Source organism: Anser brachyrhynchus, assembly GCF_964034855.1.
Source record: "Anser brachyrhynchus genome assembly, chromosome: 10".
Classification (NCBI taxonomy): domain Eukaryota; kingdom Metazoa; phylum Chordata; class Aves; order Anseriformes; family Anatidae; genus Anser; species Anser brachyrhynchus.
Window position 1 is genome coordinate 1,545,699 of NC_137705.1, and position 25,987 is coordinate 1,571,685.

Below are 25,987 nucleotides of genomic sequence, written 5' to 3' on the forward strand. Positions count from 1 at the left end.
CACGTCAATATTCCACCCCCATATCTAATGCCACTGTTACAGGACATCATATTGCGCATTAGCAAGTATGTATTTCCTAGGGCCAGTAATAAAGCAAAAAAATCCTGACACATCTCCATCCCAGTGCCTGCAGCACACAGAGGAATTCCCTTCTGGTTTAAAACCGTTAGAATAAAGAACACAAAGGCATAGGAACAACACGACTGGTGCTGTTGGGCTGAACGCAGTGAATGCTGTAAGTGAAAATATGTGCAGTAATCTCAAGAGTTGCTGAACCTGGGCCAAGTTATGGAATCTTTATGTGAAAATATTCTACGCTAACTTAAATTACATTTCCTAGCTAAATAAAGATTACTTTTTTCCCCATCTATAATATTTTATAGTTCTTTTTTTCTCTAAATATCATCATGGTATTTAACTCCATATAATAAATATGCAAAAGACCCAAAGCAACAGATGGTAGTAAACTTACAAATCCAATATAACACTTCTGTATGCAGATATACATGTACGGTACGTATATGCATGTATGCATGACTTACAAGGAATAATTTTCTCATGAGGTTTTCAATTGCCATTTTCACTTATAGTAGTTGTGATTTTATGACCACCAGATGTCATAAAAACATCTCCATTCTCGCTAGCAAGCTGGAGCTGCTTCCATCCCCTTTCTTCATGCAAGCCCTGCTTTGCAGCTGCTTTCTTTCCGGACAAGGACATCTCTGGAGTTAATTGAACTTCATTCAGTCTAGTGAGATGTCTGGTACAGAAACAAGTGAACTGAAATGTCTTGAAACATCTGAAGCTTTCCACAGTTCAGCTTTTCCCAGGGAAAAAAAGAAAAAAAAAAAAAAAGCACTGACACAGCTGAGCCAAGAGTGACAGCAGAAGCCCTCTTCAGCCTCACTTTGCCCAGCAGAGCTCAGGGCCAGTTGTACTCCCATTGACCTCCCTAGCTCAGGATTGTCCTTAAAACAAGGTGATCCCTCTGTGCAGTCCCAGCTACCCAAAACACATCAGACAGCTCCACTTGCCATCACCTCCTCCTTGTTGTGCCACTGCTCACACTCACCTGGATGGATGCCTCCTCCGCTGCCTCAGCCGACCTTGGTTCCGCCCCAGTCCCACCCTCCAAACAAACTGATGGCTACTGTTTTGGCAGAAGCCCTATGTTTCACACACCCCTGACACAGACGATAGCAGACATCCTTATAGCCTAAAAAGCAATTTCACACTCCTGCTCCCTTGAATTATGTTTGCAAAGATGCGTAAGAGGAATATAGTGCCCCTATTTATGTATTTGAGTTTACATAGATCATAGTATTGTAACAGGGATCAGTATTGTCATCTCATAAAACTGCTAAGCAACAATGACTACAAAATCCTACACGCAAGAATCTTAAAATGTTCTGCATATGATAAAGCTATGTATCTAAAGAAGTTATGTACCTAGACATATGAAAATGTGAAATATTATATGCTATTTAGTAGCCATACAAAAATGTGAACTTCAAGAATAGGGCTGACTAACAATCTGAAGTCCCAAAGATTTCAAGATATTTAAAATGCCCCTTGGAACATTATCATGCTAATTCATTTTCAGAAATTAGCACTGCACATAAAAGCATAGTGGTTTCAAGACAGACATTTCATGTTCCTGCTTTCTCATTGCTCATGTCAACTTTATCTTTTTGCATATTTTATATGTATTCATAATTAAAAGGCAGCATTTGTTGCGCAGTAATGCCTAAAAGGTTTTACATATCATATACATGGGTATAATTCTTGAAGAATAGTATGTGTTTGCTTCACCTTGTGAAAGCCATTTGCATGTGATTGAATAGGATACAGAGCAATGTACCCTAACGTCAAGTAGTGGAACAAGAAGAATAAAAAATTACCTCTTTTTTACAGTTGTCATTACTATTTTAAATAATGTATCTCCCTCAAAAAATCTTGCAGATAATTGAAAGGAAGGTACTCAGCAAGCAGGTGTTTTTCCCATTGCTACCAAATAATTTAGGATGGCACGTAATATTTTGACAGCACATATATGCATGAGAGTGTGTGTATATGTCAGCCAGAAATTTTCCTCCAAGACAAAGGCTCTGTGAAACGTACAATATGTAATGACATCAAAGGCTCTGAAACCTACGGAGGTCTGGCTGAGACCAAAAATGTGACACTAAGAATCATACCGAGAAGATCACCTTTGTTATTTAACAAAATGGGGACAATGAGTTGTAATTTCTAATTCCGACTTTTCAGTTTCAACAAAACAAACTTCATGTCAACACCTGGATGCTTAAGATGTTTATTGATAAGGCATCAGTAAAACACAGTTTTGACTTAGGTTGCCAGAAAATGTAGATGCCACATGTTTGAAACAAGACAATCTGTATAACCCCACTGAAATTTTAATCACCCTTCACATTGTTCTGCACTCAAGCCAGGTATGGACTTCGAATTTCAGACACCAAGTGCAAAAACAGGGCAACTGTAAACAGGTAATACTTCTGTAAAGGTGAGTCAAAAGTTAGCAGGGAAACTTAGATCAGGTTGGGTTTACTACATGCAGAAGCTGAGCGTGAATATACTTACTAGCTTCAGATGATGTTTCTATCATAAATGGCAATTGGATTAATCTTCAGGCCATTCACTTGAGCTTCCACTATACCACAGGCAGTCCAACACTGCTTGCTTTCATTATAACCTCAGCAGGAAATTTTCCTCAAATACAGTGCCCTTCTACAGGTGGAACAAAGCTTCAACAACAGCAATATTCAGGTGAAGCTAATCACGCTTGCTCTGTTGAATGCTTTAGTAAATCAAGTGTTTTGCTTTCAGTTTTTGGGAAGAAGGCTCATGGCCAAGACCAAAGCGATCTTTTGGCACTTCCTGACCCTGTTCTGTGCACCCAGCTGTCAAAACCCGATTCTCAGCTCCCATCTGATCACCTCAGGATTAGTCAGGTTGTGCACTCTTCAGGCAAGGGACCTTGTCCTTCTTAGGGGGACACTAAAGAAAACGTGTCCCAGCTTGACCTGCGATAATTCCCTCCATGCTGCAGGACCTGCTGTGGCACTGCTTGGGAGCACGTTCCAGGGAGGAGAGAGAGGACATGAGAAAGAGGAGGGATTTCTGCACTTGTTCTGCCACAGCTGCCTCCGCTCTTTCCTTCAGAGGGACACTGAACTTCTGCACACTGAAATAGACAGTAACAGAAATTGCATTCCCAGTATTCTTCTGAATTTCTCCTTTCTTTCTGCCTCCCTCTTTTTAACCCCTTTCATCAACATATTTTAACTGAGAAACTCAAAAACTCTCTCTCCAACTAGGTAACCTAAATTCACATTCTCAGGAATTTTTATAACAATTTGTGATAGCATAATTTGATGCACAACATCCCTAGCTCCTGTTAATCTGCTAACTTAATCTGTTTTTATTTCACTAAAAGCCCAATTCAAAAGTATGATCTGGTGGGTTATAAAAGGACAGATCAAAATTAAAGACAGTATTCCTCTACCTAATGGAGAGGAAAGGAAGGAAAACAGCTTGGTTTTAACAAAACGCAATTACTCACTAGAAGAAACTGCAGTGTACCATAACATGTTAAAACTCCTTTTATATACTAAGCACGAACTTTCTGCCTGTTCTCCATTTGCATTTTTTTTTGCGTGAAAATAGACAGCCTTTGCATTACCCAACTCTGCCTGTTCAAACAAACAAACAAAAACTTACTATTAAATAAAAAAATGGCATTCCAAAATTCAAAACCAATACTAATAGCAATATTATGAATGCAAGAAAACCATGCATGCATTTTTCAGTTAACCATTTTATTCTCTGAGGACTGTTACATTTGCTATGCATCCTCATTTTCCTTCAAAATAAATGGAAAGGATATTTACCTATTTGACAAACTAAATGAAGGAATCATATCTTCCACTAGCTTGAATGCTGAACATGAAGTCAAAGAAATCAGAACCTCAAGAGACACAGTTAAAACAAACAAGAAAATTATTGTGCAGAATACAACATTTTTTGCCTTTTCTTTTCAAAGTTGTGTCCCCCCTCCCACTTTATTTGCTGGATTCTTTGCAGTGGGTGGGAAGCATATTTTTTTTTCTTACAATAGCATAGATGGTAGCATTACAACATTTCCCCAGCAAAGAAAAACAGGCAACAGAAATCTGGATTTTTTGGAGTTTGCTCAAAACAAAGTCTGAAAAAAAACGAAGTTGAGGTTGCTGCATAGCAACAGTTGTGCACAGATCAGCACTGATGGAGCAAATGCTGTTTTCTAGAAAGAAACAACTTACCTGGCTTGAGCATTAATTAAAACATAGGCAAATGAATCTCTACAGAAAAATATTATTATACTCAAAAACTCCTCCAGCCCACCCTGCCAAAGTGTGCTACTGGAAATGAAAACTATCGTTTCAGTCATTTATAAAAGTAGAAGAGAGGAGACGAGGCTTAAGGGAAAAAAGGAGAAAGACATAGACCAAGTGTCATGGCAGCAGAGGCAGAATAAATAGTACAGGGAGCACACTGCACAGGGGATAAACAACAGATTACTGACCACTTGCTAAAGGTGGATTTCTTTGGATTTAAAGATACCAGTCAGGCTGGAGAGATCAGAATCCAAACAAGTTTCAAAATAGAAACATTCGAGAAGTGTTCTGTGGCACCAGGAAGGATAAAGTTACAAGCCAGGCCCCTGCGCTGCCTTCAGAGCTTATGTGTGGTTCCCTTGTACATGCCCAGATAACATTTCAGTGTTTCTGTGCAACTGCAGCACAGAGGTAGGTCATGAAAATCTCCTGGATCGTTCTTTTCCTCTCTGCATCTCAGCCCTCCAACAGTGGAAAAGACCGCAGACGTTACTGTGCAGTTCCTTCCTATTCCAATGTTCCTCTTATTTGCAGTACAATGAAGTACATCTGAATGCACCACCGACCAAACATACCTCTCTACAGTGAAATATCACTGCAAGCCCCAGACAAGGTTCAGTTTTCCTTATTCATTAGAGGTGCTGAACCAGAGCAGCACACCAAATATTCCTGTGCTCCTCTGTAGAGAGTTCTTCCCTCCCCAGCTCTGTAAGGAGCACCAGGAAAGGGCCGATGAGGCCCCAGGGAAGTAACAGCCAGTCAGATGGAGCTGAAAACAAGAACAGAATGGGTTCTTTGCAGCCATATAAGAAGAAGCCTATGTGATAAGGCTTTCTGGGAAACAACCACCACAGAAATGCAGCTTTCCTCTCATCCCTGCTGATGTTTGCCACGTACAAGGATGGCATTTGGATTATTCCTCTCGAATAAGCGGCCCTATTTGGTAAAGCAGCACGTCCTCCGGGCTAACATCTCCGTGCAGCCTCCACTTCACAACGCCCTGCTCTAGCGGGACATCCCTCGGGGACGTGTCGTGTGCCTCAGCCTCTGGCCTCAGCGAGGCCAGTTATGGAGGCAGAGCTACGAGCCCTGTTACTGTGCCAGAACCAAAGCAGCACATACAGGAACTCGCAGCGTTCCGTGGGACACCACTTCCCATTCACATCCCCAGGAAATTCCCTTCTCAGAGCACTGACCATACCATGTACACACCTACGGCTAACACGGGGGCACATCACACTTTGAAATCCTCCTTCTTGGGTACCCTTTCTGAAATCTCCCACAGTCACCAGCTTAGCTTCCCCCTCCTGCCCCCTTCTCCGTTTACAAAAGATAAAATCAACAGAATCGGGGTCTGAAAGAGCCTCAGCAGAGCATGGGAGAGCACCAGATTAGGCCGCCCTGTCCCGGCTCACAGGCCGGCCTCCCCCAGGCCCTCCCGGGATGCAGGGAAAGGCCAAGAGTCGGGGCCCTGCCTTGATCCAACCTGCCTGGAACTGCAACAGCAGCAAAACGCAGCTTTATCTCCAATGGGGGAGAGAAATAGAGGGCATAGATTAGACACAAAGGACAGAAACAGCGTACTGAAAAAAAAGAGATTCTCATTAAGCCAAAAGGAAAGAAAACCAGTGACAAATGCGCTATACTGCGAAGTAGATAATGGAAAATGTAAAGAATATATACATTATGTGCAGGACGTTACAATTCATTACAGCACAAAGTGTGCACTGTTTCAGTAAAATAAAAGAGAAACTCCTAATGAATGCCTGAACGCTGCTTTATTCACGTGGTGCAGGGAGAAGGCTGCCTCATGAGCACAGACTCCAGGCTCTGAGACTTCAAACCACATAAAATACAATGGGAATGGAAAAGAAAAGTGGATCAGACCATGAAATATAAGTATGACACTATTAAACAATATTATGATACTTTATAGTTTAAAAAGAATAAAAAGTGGAATCACTGGGTTGTGAAAGTTCTTCCTTCCTCAGATAAATATGGAGTATAGCATTACCTGATCTCGGGGAGAGGAAAGCTCTTGCTTGAATAGTTTTTCTAATTTACTCAATTCCTTAGAAGACACTGGGAAGCTGAAAACCTCTAGCTGAGATTTATAGAGGCAGCGAGCGAGGAGTGCCAGTGAGACAAAACCGGCTGTGGGGGCATCACCCGAGGGCATCCCACTGGCACTGGGCCCTCAGCCCCCCAGCACACACCAGAACAAGGAAGCAGTCATTTTTAACAGAACTTTGAAAGACAGATGGGAGGTACTGTGGTACCCCGTGCTGGAAGCCCAGCAGTGAGCAAGAATCCGATCTTTTCTCACAGGTTGTGTAAAAAGATGCACAACAGAATGGGGATGAATTGCAATAGATCACTTAAGACATAAACTAGCTATGGGAATCCCACAAAACATTAGCAAAAGATCCTTGGCCAAACAAAAATCCTAATCACAGCCATGTTTTAAGATGTTCAGGTCCCTGGGAATCACCTTGAATAAGGCGCTCAGAAAATAAAAGCCTTGTTTTGGCCTGAAGCACTTTTAAATGTCTTGATTTTCTCTTGAGAGTGGTTGTGTGTGTTGTTTTTTTTTCCCCTTGGTGCTCTCCCCTCTGGTTTTAAAGGCACCTTATAAAATGGTTACCAAGAAGTTATAAATATTTCCTGTGCCCACACAAATGCTTTCCTGTGGTAAGAGGACCTGTGCCCTGCTCCAGACACGTCCCTGCCTTCTCTTCCAGCTGCTGCCCACACGGCAAACTCTGCAGGGCCTGAGCAAATTGTGCTCATAGACCCATACAAAACTAAGCAAACAAAAAATGTCTAATGCATTTATAATGCTACAGATAGCTATTTATGCAAAACATCTCCGTCAATGGTAACGCGATAGCTGTTCTGTTTCCTGAGCGGCAGCAGTTATCCAGAAAGGTACTTCAGTGCCGGCATACATTGCATACAGTGTGGAGATTACAGTGCTCCAGCTCCATCAGGATAATCAAACAAGTTTTTAACACAAGCACGGCTTTATCTTTACTGTGGCCAGATTTAAAACAGAAATAAAAACGTATATACGATTAATAAAATAAAACTGATTAGGAAAATTATTACGTGGGATCATTGCTACACTGGGAGAAGCTCATGTGAACTGCAGCTGTGTGCTCAAAGACCAGGTTGCTTTGCTCAGAGCCAAACGCTGCTCTGCAGGTTGCAGGCTGGAAGCCCTGCCTTAGAGCTAGAGCCATGGGTGGCCCTGGGGCTGCCAGGCCTCCCTGAGCCCCGCAAACCGCGTGTGTGAGCCTAGAGGGGTGAAAGAATGGGCTCTGGGGAACCAGAAAAGAACACGTGTGGAAAATGAAATTTGCACTCATAAACCTTACGGAAACAGATAAAAGAGGTTAAAATAATTTGTAGATCCACTCACCTGAACAAAAGAGAATGTAAACAAATAAATAAAACGTTTTGCTTTCTAACAGCTTTTAAAAATATTTTAAGAAGGTCCCAGTATAAATAAATATTATTAACAGGCAGTAAAGGACTGGAATATTAAAACTGAAGCAGTCTAAGCAAGACGAATGGAAAGCAAGAGGGAATGACACAGCAGCTCATTAGGAACGGTTCACAGAACAATCTTATCAGCAAAAAAATCTCCCCCCTATATTTTAAGAAAGCATCCATTTAAAAAGAAAATTAATTCAGAATGTTGACTAAATTAAGCCTGGAGCCTCTTGGCAGAGATACAGCAAACTTGTTGGGTGCTTGATTTCCAAATCACACCTCAGACAAGTCTGACGAGAACATAATTTTGGTTCACGCTGAAAACAGGCTCCTGTAACATCCCTTCACGTGCTGCCTGGCACCCGGCGTGGCCGCCCCGACACCTTGCAGGGACGCTTTGCCCGTGGCATGCAGCCTCCGTACAAATTATCTGGCTGGGGCTGCAGGGCATGTTGACGTCCTTCCGAGCTCGCATCGGCTGCCATAGGCATCGGATCAAGTTTTACAAATTGCTAAATCGAGTGGCATTGTGCATAATGGTAGAGTGTGGTCATCAACCAAAAAAGCCTGAGCCTGAGCATTCAGCGCTCTGCTCTGCGGCTGCTACAGTTTTGCAGCAGAAACATAAAATGGTGAGCGTGTCCAGAGAAAATGGGAAACTGAGACTTACCATCTCTGTTGGTATTCCCACCATTTTCTACCAGGAAGGGGTTGAAGGTTTTTGTTTACTTTGAATAAAATGCGGAATTTTGCTGTAAGTCATTTTTGGACATGAAAGCAATTTCTAATAATCTACCATCTAATTTTTTAGAACCAGAATGACTGTACTCATTTGAAATTGAAAACTGAAACGTTTCATTTTCTTTTTTTAAATATGGGCTTTTGTGGTAGTGATGGGAAAGACTCCAAAGGGTTTGCAAGCCAGGTTTTAATTTAGATAAGCTTGCCATGGCCAGAGCAGTTATTTAAGCTTATCCACACCATCACAACATCTCTGCTTAGCTGGCCAGGGCTGGGAATCCTCCTAAGCAGAACTCTTCTTGCAGTGTGTCAGCACATCTAAATCTTGTGTCTGCTGGGCCATGGGAAATAGGGGAAAATTATCTGCTGTGTCAGGACCATCAAACACACAGTAATTCCATAACTATGACCAGGTTCCCCCAGAACATTAATCATAACATATATCGAGCCATTTTGTGCATCACAATCCCACAGAACATGTGAGGACATCAAGACAGGCTTCACAAAGTCCTAATAACCAACAAATTAAAAAATAAGCATACTAACCAACAAAAAAACTCAGCAAGGTCTATAATACTAACATATATTTGCATCTGCATGTAAAATTCCTTTTCCTAAAAGTATAGTAAGATTTTACTTTGGTTTTATTTGCAGCAAAATGGAACAATCACAGGGCAACAAGGTTAATCCAATTGTTTTACACAAAATCTATAAAAAACAGAACAGAGTCTATAAAAATGACTTTGCATCAGTTACTCGTTTTCTATTGATTTTAAAGTTGCTCCACATGGTGTCTGATCCTGCTTGCTAAATATAGTCTGAAATAGCCAAGAACATTAAAAGTCCGTTGACTCCAAGGGAGGCTGGCACCTTCCAACCACCCGTGCCGGAAGGCGACAAAACACCTTCTGCAGCCTTGGACAACCCTGATGCCTCCGCCTCAACCCAGCCAGGCAGCTTGCCCTGCAGAGCAGCATTTCCCCCTCCTGCATGCTGTGCACGAGAAATTGCCCACTGCAGTGGTCCCATCATTTCAGGAGTGGTAAGCATGGACACTACTTCTCTTCAAAGCACTTTGGGATCTCATCATTGAGACAGTTTATTGATAAACTTTTCATTTAATCCAAAATTGCTTTGGCAATATTTCCAACCTCTTTCCCTTAGAGAAAGCAGCTACAACTAACAAACGTGGCAGAATTTGATCCAGAATTAATTAAAGAGAAAGTGATGGGAAACAGTATAATTCAATCACTGCACTTCATGACAACCCATAAAGGAGCCAAAATCTGTAGCTGTATCTATATTAGCATTAAAAAGAAGAGCGATACACTTATTGCACTGATTTTCTATTTAACACTTACTTCAGGAACTTACCCAGCTCTTAAATACATGCCATATGTCTGCCTTCACAGTAACTTATGCAAGGAAAATGCTTCATTTGGTTCTCTGATATAAATGATTACGCCAGTAAATTCTGTTGTAGGCCAGCATTCAACTCTGGTTTGAAAGGACAGAGCAAATTAGAACAAAAGGATAAATTTAAGAAGAAGTAAACAAACAAAAAGCAAACAAACAAACAAAAAACCCTGCAGATCTCCAGTTCCTTCAGCTGGTTACCCAACGTGCTCACGTTGGCAACCCACATCCCACCTGCCTTTTCCCACGTGAGGAATGCGGTACAGGTCCTTCTCCTGACCACGCAGAGGGTAACTAATTCCAACCATGGAGAAGAACAGGGTGACAATTTCTGTGTGGGATTTTCATGAGGACAGCATAAACTCTTTAAAGAAATAATATCAATTCCTAGTCATTCCCACCCCCTCGTTGCACTTGGTAGAGGATACCATTTCAATACATAGACTTCGTTGCCAAAGAAATTTGTTGTTGCTACGTGTTGAGCTGAGAAATTAAATGGAATCAAACCTCATCAGAACTTAACAGTTTAGACAACAATTATATCTCTTCAGGCATGTCCTACTACTGGATCTCTGTGACCCGGTGCCCAGATTTTCCAGAAGAAATCCAGTTGAGCAACACTGCAGAAAAAGGGTGCCAGAGCCAGTTGTATTTCCATTTTCTTTGGAAATGTCTGGTTCAGAAAAACTTAGACATGGCAAAACTTTCTTCCAGACACAAAAGTAGCCACAAAAAGTATGAATTCGTTTGACTGGATATTCAACTGGACGTACCCAATTAAACTGTAACGAATCACTAAAAAGTGAAGTGCCTTTTCTATTTACTTTTTCCCAGCCCACCACGACATTTACCAAAACACAAGGCTGAACAACAAGGAGAATGGATGTCATTAGTTCACAGTGTGACCTTCGGGACAGTCACTTCACTTGGTATAGTTTGATCCATCCAAAACTGCATGGGTCTTGCACTTACAGTGCACAACAGGTACATATTCGTCCTGTGGCTCTAATTGCAGGGATGACGCTGGGCACACATTCAGCTGCAGAAGAGAAGTAGCAGTTCACTGAGAGAGAATCTAGCTGTGTACGTTCCAGAGTCCTTTAAAATAAAAACTGTTCAGCTTTTACTTAAAGAGCCATTAACAGCACTACAGGGTTGAGATGGAAGCTGGCTCTGTTTCACTCCTAGGCTCCATTCCATTCCAGGCGTACCACGATCAATGAACGGTATTAACTAGGAAAATAGCAAGCAATATGGAAACAATCCAAGCACCTGGTACATTAAAGAACATCAAAACTATTCTATAAACACTGAATAATATTATCTAGCTTAACTTTCGTGATACTCTTGGCTACTCTAACTCAGTAAACTACCGAGAAGACACATGAGAAATCAGTTGCCTACAAGTAGGTAGCTAAATATTGTCTAAAGTTTTGAAATGTACAAGTCTGTTTGGTAAACAAGCAGCCTTCTGAACAGCTGGAACTTCACTTTTACAGCCCTGATGAATAGTATGCTGTGAAAATATATTAATCTTTGCTGGAGTGGAAAACTTCCTCTTTCTTTGAGTGGCAGTTTTCTGTTACCTTGCACTTGCACCGCTGGGTCCCCCATGTCCCTCTGTTCCAAATAATGCACAAAATTTACAGTCTTGTAGTGCTAAAATCCATTATCAAATATGCTTCACTAAGCCAAATGCAATGCTCAAAGGTGGAAGGTAAAAATAAATATGCAGTCCCCTAGTTGGAAACAAACTGGTGAGGCATACAATAAACACATAATAAATCCCAAAGCTGTTTGACAAGCTAGAAAAAAGTAAGTTAATGTTGTGTAAAAGGTACACATTTATTCCTGGATTATCACCAGTCTTCTGGATCATGGCTCAAAGATTACAGAGTATAAATAGATGTAATTTGGGTAGGCATTTCGTATTTCACTGCCTTTGTCATACCATGGTTTATACCAGTCCTTGCTATTTGGCTAGTCTTCAGTGGGCAGCTGGTGAATGTAGATGCAGTGCACAACGTAGGTAAAGCAACATGATTCATGATTTATGACAGTGTTACCCTTTCCTTCAAAAAACATGGAACCTGTGAGGAATTGGAGGAAATTAAACTTCTTAAATGTCATTTGGTTTTTGTATTTGCATGTAAAAATACCTACTTGTAAAGCCCTTCCTAAAAAAATTCATTTTAAAACTTTTTTTTTTTTTAACCAGTCATGCTGGTTTCTGTGCCCATTTTTATTAAAAGAAGTCCTATATTATTATTATTCTAGTATGGAAGGGTGACTTATTTTGTATTTAAGTGATTTTATTGCTAAATCTCTCACTTTAGGAAATCACATGTTTTCTGCCTACAGCTGAGGGCTTGTTCTGTTTTGAAATGCATTTTGGATAAACCTTTGGCTTCAGACCAAACTAAATGTATCAACATTTATATAAATCCTATGTATTAGCCACTAAATCAATGAAACCCTTTCTGCAATAGGTTATGGATAAGCTCTTTTGATCAAGAAACTGTAAAAATACAGCACATTTATATTTCATCCAGTGCATTTACAACAGTCTTTTATTATTCATACAACACCCATTATGAAGCTGGCTTCCACCAGGACTAGCTCTCCACACAGCAGCTGTAAGAAAAATAAAAACAAAAATATGCAGTTCTAGCCCACAAAAGTTTATGCACTATCCTATGTACGTATTCCGTGTGCATGTCTCTGTGGACCTTTCAACCCATAAAGATGGAAGAGGAGATGGGGGCACAGGGAGTAAGTACTCGCTGCTGCTTACGTTGTACAGCTGGTCCCAGCTCCAAACAGCACAGGGGTGAGACTTCTACACTTCCAGTGGGAGAAATTTGCTTCATTTTGCCACGTTGGGGTTCCTTCTTCAAACACAGCCAGGAGAGGAGGCAGGAAGTTTTCTGGGGAAATGGAGTGGTCATAAAAGGTGATAATTAAAAGAAATCTCCCCTAAATCTCCCCTTTTCCACCAAATGCGGAAAAATGGAATAGAACACAGAATACAACATGTAAAATATCTTCAGGATATTTATAGAAAGGGTTTGCAGTATGGGAGCCCCATAAAATGCATATCTAACAACATCACTACTAGAGTTAAAGACACATTTCCATTCCTAAAGAGAAAAATAAGACTTAACGCATAGAAATTGCTTTGTTTTTATTCACAACTATTTTATAATAGACATAGCTGGAGAAAGGAAAAAAAAAAAAAAACTAAAAATCATCTTCAGTTAGCATGGAGACAATGGTGTCTTTACAGCATGACGAATGATGATGTGAACACAGCCCCATGCTCAAGTGCAGAGGTGACAACGTGACCATAATTGTGCGAGCGCTTCCAACGTATCTGTACCTTGAAAGAATTTCTAAGGTTGGACATTTTCCAGAGTAACCTGCCATGATTCTGAAGCTGGTAAAATTGAATTTGTCTCCAAGAATTAATGTGGAGGCAAATTTTCAATAGCACAGACAGCACTTAATTCTCCTTTCTCCTCCCAAGTTACCCATGCTTTTTCACCTTAGTCTTGTTATTGTTGCGTATTAAAATTGAGGAACTTTTCAGGCCAGCCTTCCATTTTAATTAAAATGTGTCAGACGTTTGTCACAAAGCTGAACTTCATTTGGTGAAAGAGAATCAGTGCGTTCTACACAGCAAAACCAAACTACATCTAAATGTGACTCATTCCCTGTATATTGATTTTGTCTGGTGCACTGTAAATAGCCCGGCACTCAGGTTGTGACTGACAACATAAAGTACTGCGGCCGTGTGACAGCTGAGGGGGCAGGCAGGGCTGGTGTCTTCGAGCACCTGCCTTGGACAAGGGATGCGGTGCCAAGAGCAGCTTACGAAGCCAGGGTTGTGATGGGCTGTACTGAGATCTCCGCAATTTGGAATAAGGCAGCACGGTGGGGTTTGTATGGTAAGGTAGGAGAGCATTACACAGGAAGCTTTCACAGCACGCAAGACCTCTTCAGTGCAAGTACTAAATTGCCCTCAAGTCGGTCATCTGTTCCCAGATGAATCTCTGTGGTAAAAGCCAAAGCCTGCAGCTGCAGACAGAGCTCTGCAGCACCGCCTGACCCAGAGAGATGCTGCAGCAAAACACCAAGTTCTTCACCAGAACGCCAGCTCTGCGGAAGGAGGCCGACCTCTGCCAGATCACACTACAGCAACATGTGCAAGGAACAGACTTAATTAACCAACGCTCAGCTAAACGAGGGAGCATGTTGGCCGTGGTGCTCATGCAGAGGTTTCTCCGAGTGCCTGCTTCCGCCCCTGCCAATGCTCAACGCCCTGATGAAGCAGTGTGGGTGCCAGCAGGTCAGGGTAAGGGTCTGCTCTTCCAGTAATTTAGGATCTAATGAAAGAGTTAATTACTTTGGCAGCAGTGACAATGTCAGGAGCTGGCTTTGTCCTTGGTGGCATGGAGTAGCTCAGAGGAAATACTGAAAAAATTACGTTCCCTCTCCAGGCATCCATACCTCCAAAATCTTTCCACCAAGTGTTGCCAGAGGAATTGTTCACAGCCCGGTAGTTGTATGGAGGTGACAGGGAAGGTGACCACTTGCCCTTTCATGTCGCAGTCAATATTTACTTTATACTGAAAATTGGAATATGGATAAGCACTTACAGGACAAATTGTAGCTTTAAAACATCACAGGTCAGTCTAGACTGTTTTCTTTCTCTTAGAAATGTTTGGAACATCTAAAGAACTTTCCACCCTGAAGTTCCAACTGCATTTGAACGGGGACCAGCTCCGCTCGCTCCTTCCTTTAGGACAGAGGCACTTGGCAAGGTGCAGCAGGCGAAGGGACTTCCCAGCGGCTGCAGCGGGCCAGCAGCTAAGGCACAAACAGCCCCGCTCCCCACTAAACGGAGGAGCGAATCGTAATATAACAGTACGCAGCATTCAGTGTGCACTTTTAATCTTCAGTTCCATTTGAAGTAATTACATTCTGACAATAAGCAGGTGTATTAACCTAGTTTTGCAGGAGGCTAGGGAGAAAACATGTCCACGAGAGGATTAAAACGTCCCTGAGACTAATTCCTGTTTTTTCCTCCATGTTCAAAGCCACATTTCTCTTTTACAGAAGGTCTCACTGCTCAGCTAAATCACAGTGATTACAGTTCATTCTTTTGATACATTCTTCTGTTTTTATTTTCTGGTGCAAGTCATTTAACCCTCTCATTTAAAAATCTCAGGTCTGGTTCATCTCATAAGCGGGTAAAGGAAGGTTACCTTCTCGTGTCACGGCTTCCCCTTTGTTTGTATCACAATGACACTCCTGCTTGTCGATTCTTCTGTGAGATGGATACTCACTGCAAAGAAAAGGGCAAATGCAACACAGCGTGACTTAAGAGGGCAAAAAAATCCTCATTCTATTCCTTTTAATTAAATGTTACACAAATTAGAGGCAGAGCTCTAGCTACTACACCTCATGGGTGAAGTCAGAGGTTGAAACCCTTGCCCGCAATCCCAGAGACTGAAAAAATACATAAATGTAAACAAAATATGACTATGTTTCAGTCAACAGGAGTCTGTAGCCTTTGCAGGGGGTAAAGAATGCTTTTATTTCTACTGCCATCCTCCCTGGCCTTTGGAGCTAGGGCTCCCACTCTGCAGAAGGACTGTACATTGTTTTTTTTTTTTTCCAGCCTCGTCCTTCCCCCTTCTTTTTGAAAACAGCCTCTCTTAAAACAATGTCTTTCAGCAAAAACTCAAAGGAAGAGGCAGGGAGGATGTTGTTTTTAAATCTTTTGTAAAAGACAGAGATTTTGAAATATTGATTTTTCATATTTCTGTTCTTCCTCCCAGTTGTTTTGTCACAGACATCAAACAGAATGGCTCTCCCCTTTGCTCATTTTAGCTGCAGCTTGGCCAAATTTCTGTAATCTTCCGAAAGCTTAAGAGTGTGAAAGGAACATCAAAATGAAAACTTACCTCAGAACCTTGTGTCCTGAATTTGTAAACAGTGTTATACATAACCAATACTACTACTGAGAATCGCGAAAGTTAATTTAAGAGTATTCCTAAATGATTACAATGTAGAGAATTACTTATTGTTAAATACTTCTTAAATGCAACAGACAGAAACAAGTCAATTTTTTTAATTATTATTTAGGGGGAAATTCTTGAAGGTAAAATGCACAAAAAAAAAAAGAAATATTTTCACTGTAGAGGTCTGCAATGGTTTTTCTTTCTTTCTTTGCTTTCTTCCCCCCAAGTTTTCTTTTCTATTTTTTTCTTGTTTTTATAAACACAATCGTATTTGTTTGGGACATCAGTGGTACCAAGCACTTGGAGCAGTGTGAGTGGAGTGGGCACACACAGCTCCTTCTGTATCCTCTCCACTGCTCTGGGTGCAGAAGTAAGGACTAAAAAGGAACTTCCAAGGAGCCCTGTTACCAAGGGGAAAAAATGCAAAGATCTTACATGTAAGTGTCTGATTGGAAATTATTAGAAAACGGAGTTCAGAGCTGGATGTAAGCTTTGTTAGTCACAATTCATTTTTATATGTATTTATATACATATGTAAAGGCAGTTTGGATGAATAATAATGACAATGAACTTAAATATTTAACACCTTTCTTGTAAATAAAGCACCTTATAAAGAAAAGATGTCTCTATTTTACGGCCAGGGAACTGAGGCACACCAGTTTGGTAGTTTCCTGCAAGCAGGACAGCCAGAAACCTGCAGCTGTGGGTCCCACATTCCACAGCTCACAGGTGTTTAGGCTGTCCAGTTTGGAGTTCACAGGACAAACATTTGTGGAAGCAACTCAAAATCTGTGCAAACACCTACAAACTGCAACCTCCCTGAAGCCAATCAAGCAGACACCCGTCTTTTTTCCAGTTAGCCCCCCAGAAAGCAAAGCCCACAGACCTCTGCTCCATCACTTTTACCCTTGCAGTAGAACATGGCATGTAAAGACCCAGCGCAGAGTACAAAAAACTCATCAACCAGCAACTTTTGATTTTCTGTGTTGTAAGCTTCCAACATTTCCTTTCTGCTTCAGCCGTTTAGTTTTGCTCGTAAAGGCTCTACCGTGCTTCCAAGACTAAATACGGAATGGAAAAAGAAAAAATCAGAATATCAGCATGGAAACTGCAGCATGTCCATCTGGCTGCCCGTGCTACAAGCTGCCCTGCACCAGTTCAGCAAAAAGAGGCTGCTGTGTGGTCAGCAATTGCTTGAAAGGCCGTCAGAATACACATGAAGTACCATGAACCCATCCAAATTCCCACAGATGAGGGTACCTGGTATAAAACCCCAGCCTGATGAAAGTGATGCAGGGCTGGACTTCAGTCGGAGTGGATTCATGATTTCACCATGGAAATAGCCCAGAGCTGAGCCGGTGATGTTCTTCAAAGTGCAGTGCCCAGATGATGCATTACTCCCCCGAATGAAGCACCAATTTGGAAACTCACACAGCCTGAAGAAGAGCAAAGCAATTCTAGAAACTCAGTTTAAACAAGCTAAAATCTGTCCTGTTTGTAGTGCCAATTTCTACTTACACATTCTTAGTTTTTCACGAAGACAAATAAAACCAAAATCTGGATCCAAAATTGTCAGCAGTTCTTTGAATGCTAATTTAGGCTTTTAAAATATCCAAGTACATATAAAAGCATAGCTTAGATTTGAAAAGCAACTAGAATTAGCTTTAATATATGTGCTCTCTCTGTTCTAGGCCTCCCACAGGCAGACCACAGGTCCTCCATCTGGCCAATGCTCCATCACCAGAGGGGTAACTCACTTTCAGCAGAGCTGAGGCTCACATTCACCTGTGTGCTCCTGCATGGGTTTTGGCTTGAAGTGTGGTGGCCTTGATCCAGAAGCTGCCCAGGTGTTAACAATCTCCCTGGGATGCAGCACCTGGCTTCAGGAGAAGCTTTCCACATCACAAAGAAAGCTTTTCTGAGTTTTTACATAATAACTAACATAGCCAAAGTCTTCAGTGACATATTCGCAGTGTTGGAGTTACCAAATGGAAAACCCAATGACCAGCAGGTTGAAGCAATGCAGACAGTGTGATCAGTACGTGTGTCTGCCAGCTCCAACAAGCTGTGCTGTGCTGGGTTGGCAGTACTCTGCTGCAGCAGGAGTACGTCGGGATAGCTGCAGTTCAGCGTCAGATCAAAGCAACACCAGAATTCCTACAGCATCGTATAAACTGTTTAATATCGATTAATGTGCCATAACTTGCTTTAGGAAAATAGGAATATATACAAGGAGTGTCCTTTGAGAGCAGTCACTAATATCTATGCTACCTGGAAGCTTAGGCAGGATGCAATTAGTCCATGCAAATTAAGGAAAGCCACATCAGGTGTTACTGTTTGGACTGGATGCTTCTGATGTTGCTGATGATGACATCTCAAACAGGCTCAGACATTGCTTTTCATCACTCAGATATAGAAAAGCAATCTTACTGCTGGAGCCTAAGTCAATCCCACAACTTGTTTTATGGCAGATAGATATTTTTGCAGCCCACATGTGGTACGCAGAAGCTGACAAAGAACTAAGGAGCACACTGCAACATGTGGCTAAAATCTAGGCAGTGCCTTTCACTGCAAAGTGGTTTAAAATTCTATCAGATATATGACGGGCAAGACCAGTTTTTCAGTGGATACTGCTTCAAAAGAGAAATTTGTCATTCAGACTTCTAATTGTTTTTATTATGTACAGGTCTCATCCCTTAGAACTTTGCATTAGCAGTTATTTTAATGAAGATTCCCAAAAACTCATTTTAGGATTTTCATTTGATTCACTTCATCCACTGAAACAGTGCTAGCTCATGCTTTTAAAAAATTTATGAGCACCTCTTTGAGATTTGTACACTAGGCATAAGCTGTGCAGCTACCTAAGGATCATTCAGTGTTAACACAATTTCTTACAAAAATTCATTACCTTACTACAGGAGCTAACATTTCCAGGAATTTGATTATACAGGATAGTAACCTGCATGGCAATTAACCAGCAATTAATTACTTTAAAATATATCCACTTGATCACTTGAGAATGGGCTGACTGCTTATTTTGGATTTTAAGCAAAGAGCAAGGCTTTGAAGTAGCACGAGGCAACTTCAGCAAACCTCTGCAAACAGTTCCTGTGATATCAGGCCTGATTCCTCAGTACTGGCACTAACGGGCATGTGGCTCTTTCCTTTCCTCATGGGAAAGATCACCATTTCCAATTTTACTTCAGTGATGCTAAGGAACAGCAGTCTTGGATAGCAGTCGTCATGTGCAGCATGCTGTATAAATAAAATATAACCCTGCATCAGTGGTTTTTCAATCTAAATTACAGAATTTATGTTTGTAGACAGACTTTCATAGGGAGGAATTAACCTTCTATATCTTATTTGGTATCAGTGGTTTTGCACATATTACTGTTTATGAATGAAATAGTGTTGACTTTAACATTAAGATAAATTTTAGCGGCCCATTTGAAAGCTCTGATAAGCATGCATGATATACATAAAACAAATAGGTCATATATTTTACTATTACAGCTCTTCTCTCCCTACTTATTTTGTATTTAATTTTCTCCAGTGAATCAAATGAGGCTGTAACCTTCAAAGTCTGGAAGTAAGCAAATGTCCTTTTTATCATGTAAAAAACAAGCTCTTAGATGAACAATTCTCTGTGGAATAGTTCCTCCATGGGCAAGTAAAACCAGATGGAAAGGCATGTTATTGAATCATTTTCATGGATATAATATTCTTCCTTTTATATTTTCTATCTTAAACCATTTCAAAGTAACTTTAGAAATATACAGTGGATTTTTAAAATGATGAGTTAGATACTGACATTTCTATTTAGATTCTGACATTTATATCTACTCTATTAACTCTAAGCATTTAAACTTCTATTCCCTCACCTTATATCCTTTTCTTATATAACATAAAGAAGATCTAGGGTTTCAGAGAAAATATTTGGAGGCAACATAAAAATGGTAAAGCCAATCTACCATTGTGCATATTGCCTTCTTACACTGAGTTTTCTCTTGGTATGATCAAAACACCATAACAGCAGTAGCATTTTCCAGACCACAAAGAGAACTCATTAGTACATTATATTTGGAGTAGCAAGTTTTACAGACTTATAAAATAGCTGCACTTATAGTGGAAAGTAGAAATTACTGTTGAAACCTGGGAAAAATTTGTTGGAAGTAGTTTTACCTATGAAAAATTATGGTTAAATTATAAAAGATACTTTTACTCTACTATTTATAAATGTAGACATATGTCTCTTTTTTTGTGCTTAATATAAGGCCTACCTAAAACTTGACCATCAATTTACAATGTTTTGCCGTCTTTCTGTGGGACATTGTAGGCAATACAGACACCTTCTGTCTGCACGTGAGTTGTGAAATAGCTTTGTACTGGCTCTTCGCCATCTGGTTCGAACAAAAGGGTTCCAACAACTCTGCTCTTCAGGGTTAAGAGCGTGGTCACTGCAGCACCTCTAATACCCTTCGCTCCTTCTTCAGCTTCCCTGTAACAGCTCTCCCTCTCCCTCATCACTTCAAAATGTGACCCTGTTTTGTTCCTGTTTCCCAGGAAAGCCAGGGCTTCTTTTGACAGTGGCTATCCGCATATTCTCATGGTGTCCTCAGACTGCATGCCTCATTGAAGTCAAGGGGAGCTTTGAGCCATGAAGACCAGGCTTATGAAGTTTTCATCAGCCAACACAAAACCAATGATGATGGCTGTACATGCTACATTTTCAGACCTGTCTGAAGGGGAATTTGAATTTTCCAAGTCTTTTTTTTTTTCTCAAGACTAATTTCAGTTAGCGATTGATAACAGAACTTCTGCTGCTCTCCTATGGCCAGTTCTCCACCTCTTCTCCCTTCATGTCCCATGCCTCAGTCTCCTGAGCACCCCATGAGCACTGTGAGGAATCCATCACTCTCACCTATGCAAATTTCACCTTTTTTCGGAAGTCCCACCGATGTGAATAATTGCACATGCACCATTGTGCAATAGTACCGCTGCATAGGGTTGAAACTACAAAAAAATTTTAAGCGACTACTTTGTTTTTGAATTCAGTTACATAACTTTGATAGCAAGAACGGTCAACCAGAGCAAAGGGAATACAGAAATCAAAGGTGCACTTCTTGCAAACACAGAGAAAGAAAAACAAAACTAAGCATTTCTCAATCCCTCCTCCTGTCCCCTCCAAAGCAGCAGTTTCCATTGCAGCTGTGATGTAGAGTCCTGTGAAGGCAGAAGGATCTCCCTGCCCTCCGCAGCCCACGCGGGTGCTGGCTGTGCCGGGCGGGCAGGGGCGAGCACTAAATTCTCTCTTCAGGCCACTTGGCAGAACTAATCTCTTTTAATCTGCTCTCTTTATGGCATCTCTTTGGCCTGACAAAACTCCAATTTATTGACTGTCAGGAAAGACCACAAGGCCTATATCTTTCTTCAGCACTTCACTTTCTTCAGTGGTGTTGAGTAGCAAGGGGATGAATTGGAAAGGGAGCATTTTGCTCCCGTAATCCTCATAGGGTTGGGTAGCATTTTGTCAATGCTTAGCATTACTCTGAGGCAATGAGAAATTGACATCTATTTGACAAATTAAGAAAAAAGTAGGACCCTTTGTTTCCTTCAAACAATGTTTATCTTCCTATAAGCAAAAGAGAGAATGGCACAGAAAAGGAGAGCTTGAAGTAAATAATTTTGATACTGAAATCAACAGGTGCTTGTCTGCCCGTACCAGCAAGCCCCAGGTCAGACCCGGGGACAGCTCTGCGTTGCCTCATTTTCTATAAAACTTACCAGAATTATTCCTACATGAGCTAGGCTTAGCACCCTCCCATACTTTTCAGGGGGAAAAGAAAGAGACATCATCTCAGGACTGTGTGACAGCTTACCTGATTAGTCCCAGGGCTCTGACTTTATCGATTCCCTCCCCAACGTGATCTCTGCGAAGAAGAGTCTGCGTTCTGTGAAGCAACTAGACGGAGAAATCAAACAGAAGAGGGACTCGAGACTCATAGGATAAAAATAATTACCTTGCATTCTAAAAATATATATCATATTTACCCAAATCTGGCAAGAATAAATGAAACTAATTAGTTATGGAAAAATATTATTTATATAAGATTAGTTCTTAAAGGTCTTCAATAAGATATACATTGACATAATGTTGTGAAGGGCAATATTAACTGCCTTGGCACAAACAAATGAGGAAAATAAAGGCAACTATCCTGACTTTACAGATCAAAGCCTAAGGTGCAGCTAGACCCAGTGATTCATTCAAGGTCACAAAGACAGCCTGCAGCAGGAGCACAAAGGGAGCACCAATATTTTGTGTTCCGATTTGGTGCTTTAACCATGAGCTCATTCTTTCTCTCCTAATTACCCAAACCAATTCTGCCAGAGTTATCACAGGACAGACTTTGGAATTTAAAGGCAGTTACATACCATGTTAGCCATCTCACCCCGAAGGACAGAATGGTATCAATCTGAATAAAGGTATTCACATGCATTCAAGTATTTGCAGAACTGTTCCCTGAATGAGAAATATTTTAAAACACGTACCCTGCAAGGGGAAAATATTTGGACCACTCTTGTCTGCTCTGTGTATATGTTGCATCCATAAATCGTAAACACAAGGTAAAATTACTGCAAAGCCTCGATGGAGCTTGGAGCCGAAAACGATCTGTTTTGGTCTGCTGGTTTGAAAATGGTTTTCTTGATGAAACTCATGAGTCCACTGGAGACTGAGACACAGATGGATGAGCTGAGCATATGATAAACCTGCTGCAAGAGTTTGTAGTTAATTGTCCATCATCTTTTTTGTCTCACCATAAAAAATTTCACGCCCACCTCGCACAGTAAAGGTAACCTGAGTGTCATAAACCATTTGTCTCCTGTGCTTTCTTTTCTGCATTATCCGATCGGTCTTGCTGTTAGAGTGCTGTTGAGACAAGACAAATTTGCTGAGCCTTTTTACAGATGAAGCACACTGCATCCTTTATCAAACGATCTCCATTCTCTAATGAGAAGAAACACCTTCCAGAGTCATTTGCATGCTAATATCTTTATTTCTAAAACAATAAGCAGGCTGTAACTCACGGAGATGTTAGTCAGAATAGAGTGATTTCATTTGCATGAGCAAAGCATGGAGAGCTCACCAAAAAAAAAAAAAAATGAAAAAATAAACATGTCCCTTGCCAGGGAAAGGGAGGGTGCTTTGTTCTCCACAGAAACAGGGCTGAGCGTCCAAAGTAATGTGGGACAGAGCTGGGATCCCACTGAGTGGGAAGCCACAGATGCTGCCTCCAGCAGAAAATGGGGTGCAAGGCTGTCTTTAAACCGCAGGACAAGAGGCCTTGAAAATGGGATCTGATACCACGGATACCATCAGTACTTCTAAAATGCATTTACCACTGGCTACATTTCTCTCTCTCTCTCTCTCTCTCCCACCCCCCTCCCCTTTTCTACTACCACCTGGGGACAAAATATTGCAGAACAGGGTCATTTCAGGGCAGCGCAGCTGTCCTACTGTGAGCAATAAGAAAGACAAAAGAGTATCTAACCACTGCACTTCTAAATCTGCTTTCAAAAACCTACTTTTTCACCCAGATGCCACAATGCAGAAAGTCTGTGCTTTCCTGCAACACGCAAATGGTGCCGGGCTGCTGGGGGCCAGGTCCCCTCCTGCCTTCCAACATCACTGCACACCTGGCCAAGGCCTGGTGAGCATCCGTCCCTAAACAAAGGGAAAAGAAAAAACTTCTTCCTTGCACTGAGTCACCCCAAGGAGAGCTGAACCCTTTTCTGGATCCTAGTGACATTTCCCAGCTAACCATCTGGAAGCAGCCAAAAGACCTGGCGATGTCAAAGCTCCCCCAGAAAACAACTTTCCTTCAGCAATCAGATACTTTAAGGGGGAATGAGCAAAGTCAGTCTAATGGGTAGTTAAAGGAATTAGCCTGATTTTCCCAGGCATGCTTTAGAGTTCACAGCCCTGATTTACAGGTTTTAAATCTTTGGCAAATAGATTTTCCCTGCTCCTCTCACAGCACTGATACATTTAGCCTCTCCAGCACCAGGCGAAAGAGCACAGTGCTTATTGCTCTTGGAAAGCTTCTGGAAACCAGAAGGGCTCTGCTGAGTGCCGTGTTTTAGAGCGTGCTGAATATAAGCAGAGATGTCTGGTGGAGGAGGAACGAACTCCTCGAACAGTCTCCATACAGCCTTGCCCAAGGCACCAGCAGCAATGCTGGTAATTGAACTGGGGCCAACATTATTGATCCAGCATTGTGCCTATTTTAAGCACTTGAGAATAACTAAAAATAATCATCTGTTGAAATAAGATCTAGGCTTGAAATAATCTTGTAAGCGTTAAGAAACAATCTCTTACAGATTCCTGTGAAAGTGAATTACAGATCCAAAACTGAGAGGAGCCATTTCAAATTACGTATGCTTTCATCTGTGTTAAAACAAACCTTAAATGGACTTTTTTTGGTTTTTGTTTTTTCCTCATATCTTTCAAAAGGCTGCCACCATATGGGGGATTGGTTTTAATGCAAGAATCATTTGGTTTGGGGTTTTTCTTGCAAATGAATCTTACTGTAACTTCATCTTCATGTCTGAAAGGGGACAGCACAGCATAGCAGTGAAGGAGTTGTGGTACTACACAAGGAATAATAACACAGAAATTGTTCTGTGCTATGAAGGACTTAGGGCTATAATTCTTTTTTTAAAATCTGTATTTACTGCAAAAATGTGTATTTTTTTCATTTGAGTTCTAGTGAGTTCTGGTATTTTGAACTGTATAATTTGAATTCTGCTTCACTTTGGCTAAACCTTCCAACTTTCCTTCTCCATACTTTCAAGGATTTGTGTCACTGAATTACTTTCTCATCTTGCCACATTAAAAACTTAAACATACATAATGTTCATCAACATCTTTTCACAGTGAAGATTTGTTTTTCTCACTCACCTTTTTAACAGGGATGTTCCAATTAGTAGGAATTATTTTATGAGTATCCATAGGGAAGCCAGTGATGCCCATGGTAACAGGAAGAGCAGCCTAGCACTGCTCAATGCATTGCTGCAAGAGAATGCACGCCTGCATGTTATCCCTGCCCTTTGGGTAAAAATGCAAACCAAAGTAAGACTTTTTTTTATCATTTATTTCTACTGGAATTCACTACTCAGCTACAGAGAACGAGGTGAGCTACATCAGTGAGAGAGGTGAAGCGAGGGAGGCGTGAAGCCTTTCCTTGCATCAGCATTTCTCCACAAGACCCTATTATACGCTGGAGCAGCTCCAGTGATAATCATGTGGTCACATCAAATTACATCAGCTGAGGAACTAACCCTAATATTGTACATGAATTTGATAAATAAAAGTAACTCTTCATATCTCTGTGTAACCAATCAAGCCAGAGGCTTATCCTATCAAGTGACAAATGTTATCTGAAGAGCAAGTCCCAGTCTAATCTCAGTGTTTGTTCAACAAAATACCGCAGCACCTGCACACACAGGTTAAACAAAGAACTTCCAAGCAATACTGCTCTTCAGATTCATTCCTCTTGCAGACACAACTTCAAAGGACTAAAACTGACAGACAACGTGCTGTGTGCGGACTGTCGGAGCGATGTCCTGGCTCTCCAGCTCACCCAGCACCGCGCACGTTCCTTGTGCCCCACACGGGCCGTCGCTGGACAGTAACTTGGTGCTGACCCGCTGAAGAACTTGCGAGCATTTGTTTTACCATTTACATGGCTCCAAGATAGCAACACCTGCATTTCCATGATTTTGAAATGCAGAAAGGGCAATTAGAAGACAGATGTGATGTGAAACCAAAGCTTTCTGCCACACAGAGCTGGCTCGGCAGCCGGGCGTGCTGTGAGGAGGGAGGCGGGCAGCGTGCGCCCGGGCCTGCTCTGC

General features: G+C 41.4%; 1 protein-coding gene and 1 long non-coding RNA gene across 5 annotated transcripts in view; both read right to left on the minus strand.

The window, feature by feature from the left end:
- Nucleotides 1-2,018: 2,018 nt before the first annotated feature.
- On the minus strand, nucleotides 2,019-17,989 carry LOC308200233 (uncharacterized protein). Of its 4 annotated transcripts, XM_080605589.1 has the most exons (9): nucleotides 17,594-17,987; nucleotides 17,336-17,511; nucleotides 16,962-17,136; nucleotides 15,317-15,396; nucleotides 12,844-12,976; nucleotides 12,001-12,683; nucleotides 10,901-11,088; nucleotides 10,008-10,130; nucleotides 2,019-3,198 (listed from the first exon to the last, which is right to left on the minus strand). In XM_080605589.1, exons 3-6 carry the CDS (start codon nucleotides 17,033-17,035, stop codon nucleotides 12,665-12,667), a joined length of 306 nt encoding a protein of 101 aa, XP_080461715.1. In that variant the 5' UTR covers nucleotides 17,036-17,136; nucleotides 17,336-17,511; nucleotides 17,594-17,987; the 3' UTR covers nucleotides 2,019-3,198; nucleotides 10,008-10,130; nucleotides 10,901-11,088; nucleotides 12,001-12,664. The 4 variants fall into 4 exon arrangements, 3 of the variants coding, with proteins under 3 accessions (XP_080461715.1, XP_080461717.1, XP_080461716.1); XM_080605591.1 differs by lacking the exon at nucleotides 12,001-12,683 and having other exon boundaries at nucleotides 11,022-11,088; nucleotides 17,594-17,989; XM_080605590.1 differs by lacking the exon at nucleotides 12,001-12,683 and having other exon boundaries at nucleotides 17,594-17,989.
- A 4,878-nt stretch (nucleotides 17,990-22,867) lies between these two features.
- LOC308200235 overlaps nucleotides 22,868-25,987 on the minus strand; it is a 30,074-nt gene continuing 26,954 nt past the window's right edge. Inside the window, exons 9-10 of the long non-coding RNA XR_013955365.1 lie at nucleotides 25,035-25,145; nucleotides 22,868-23,003 (exon numbers count right to left, since the gene is read on the minus strand). This is a non-coding gene — a long non-coding RNA (uncharacterized lncRNA). The remainder of the gene's footprint in view (nucleotides 23,004-25,034; nucleotides 25,146-25,987) is intronic.

What these genes read in the sequence shown, in the direction of transcription:
- LOC308200233 (XM_080605589.1), bottom strand. Translation starts at nt 17,035, where the DNA reads ATGAGTTTTTTGTACTCTGCGCTGGGTCTTTACATGCCATGTTCTACT. An exon ending in GTAAAAGTGATGGAGCAGAG is followed by an intron (nt 15,397 to 16,961) that starts GTCTGTGGGCTT and finishes TTTTCTTTGCAG; the next exon opens with TGAGTATCCATCTCACAGAA. An exon ending in GGAAGCCGTGACACGAGAAG is followed by an intron (nt 12,977 to 15,316) that starts GTAACCTTCCTT and finishes CCATTTCCCCAG; the next exon opens with AAAACTTCCTGCCTCCTCTC.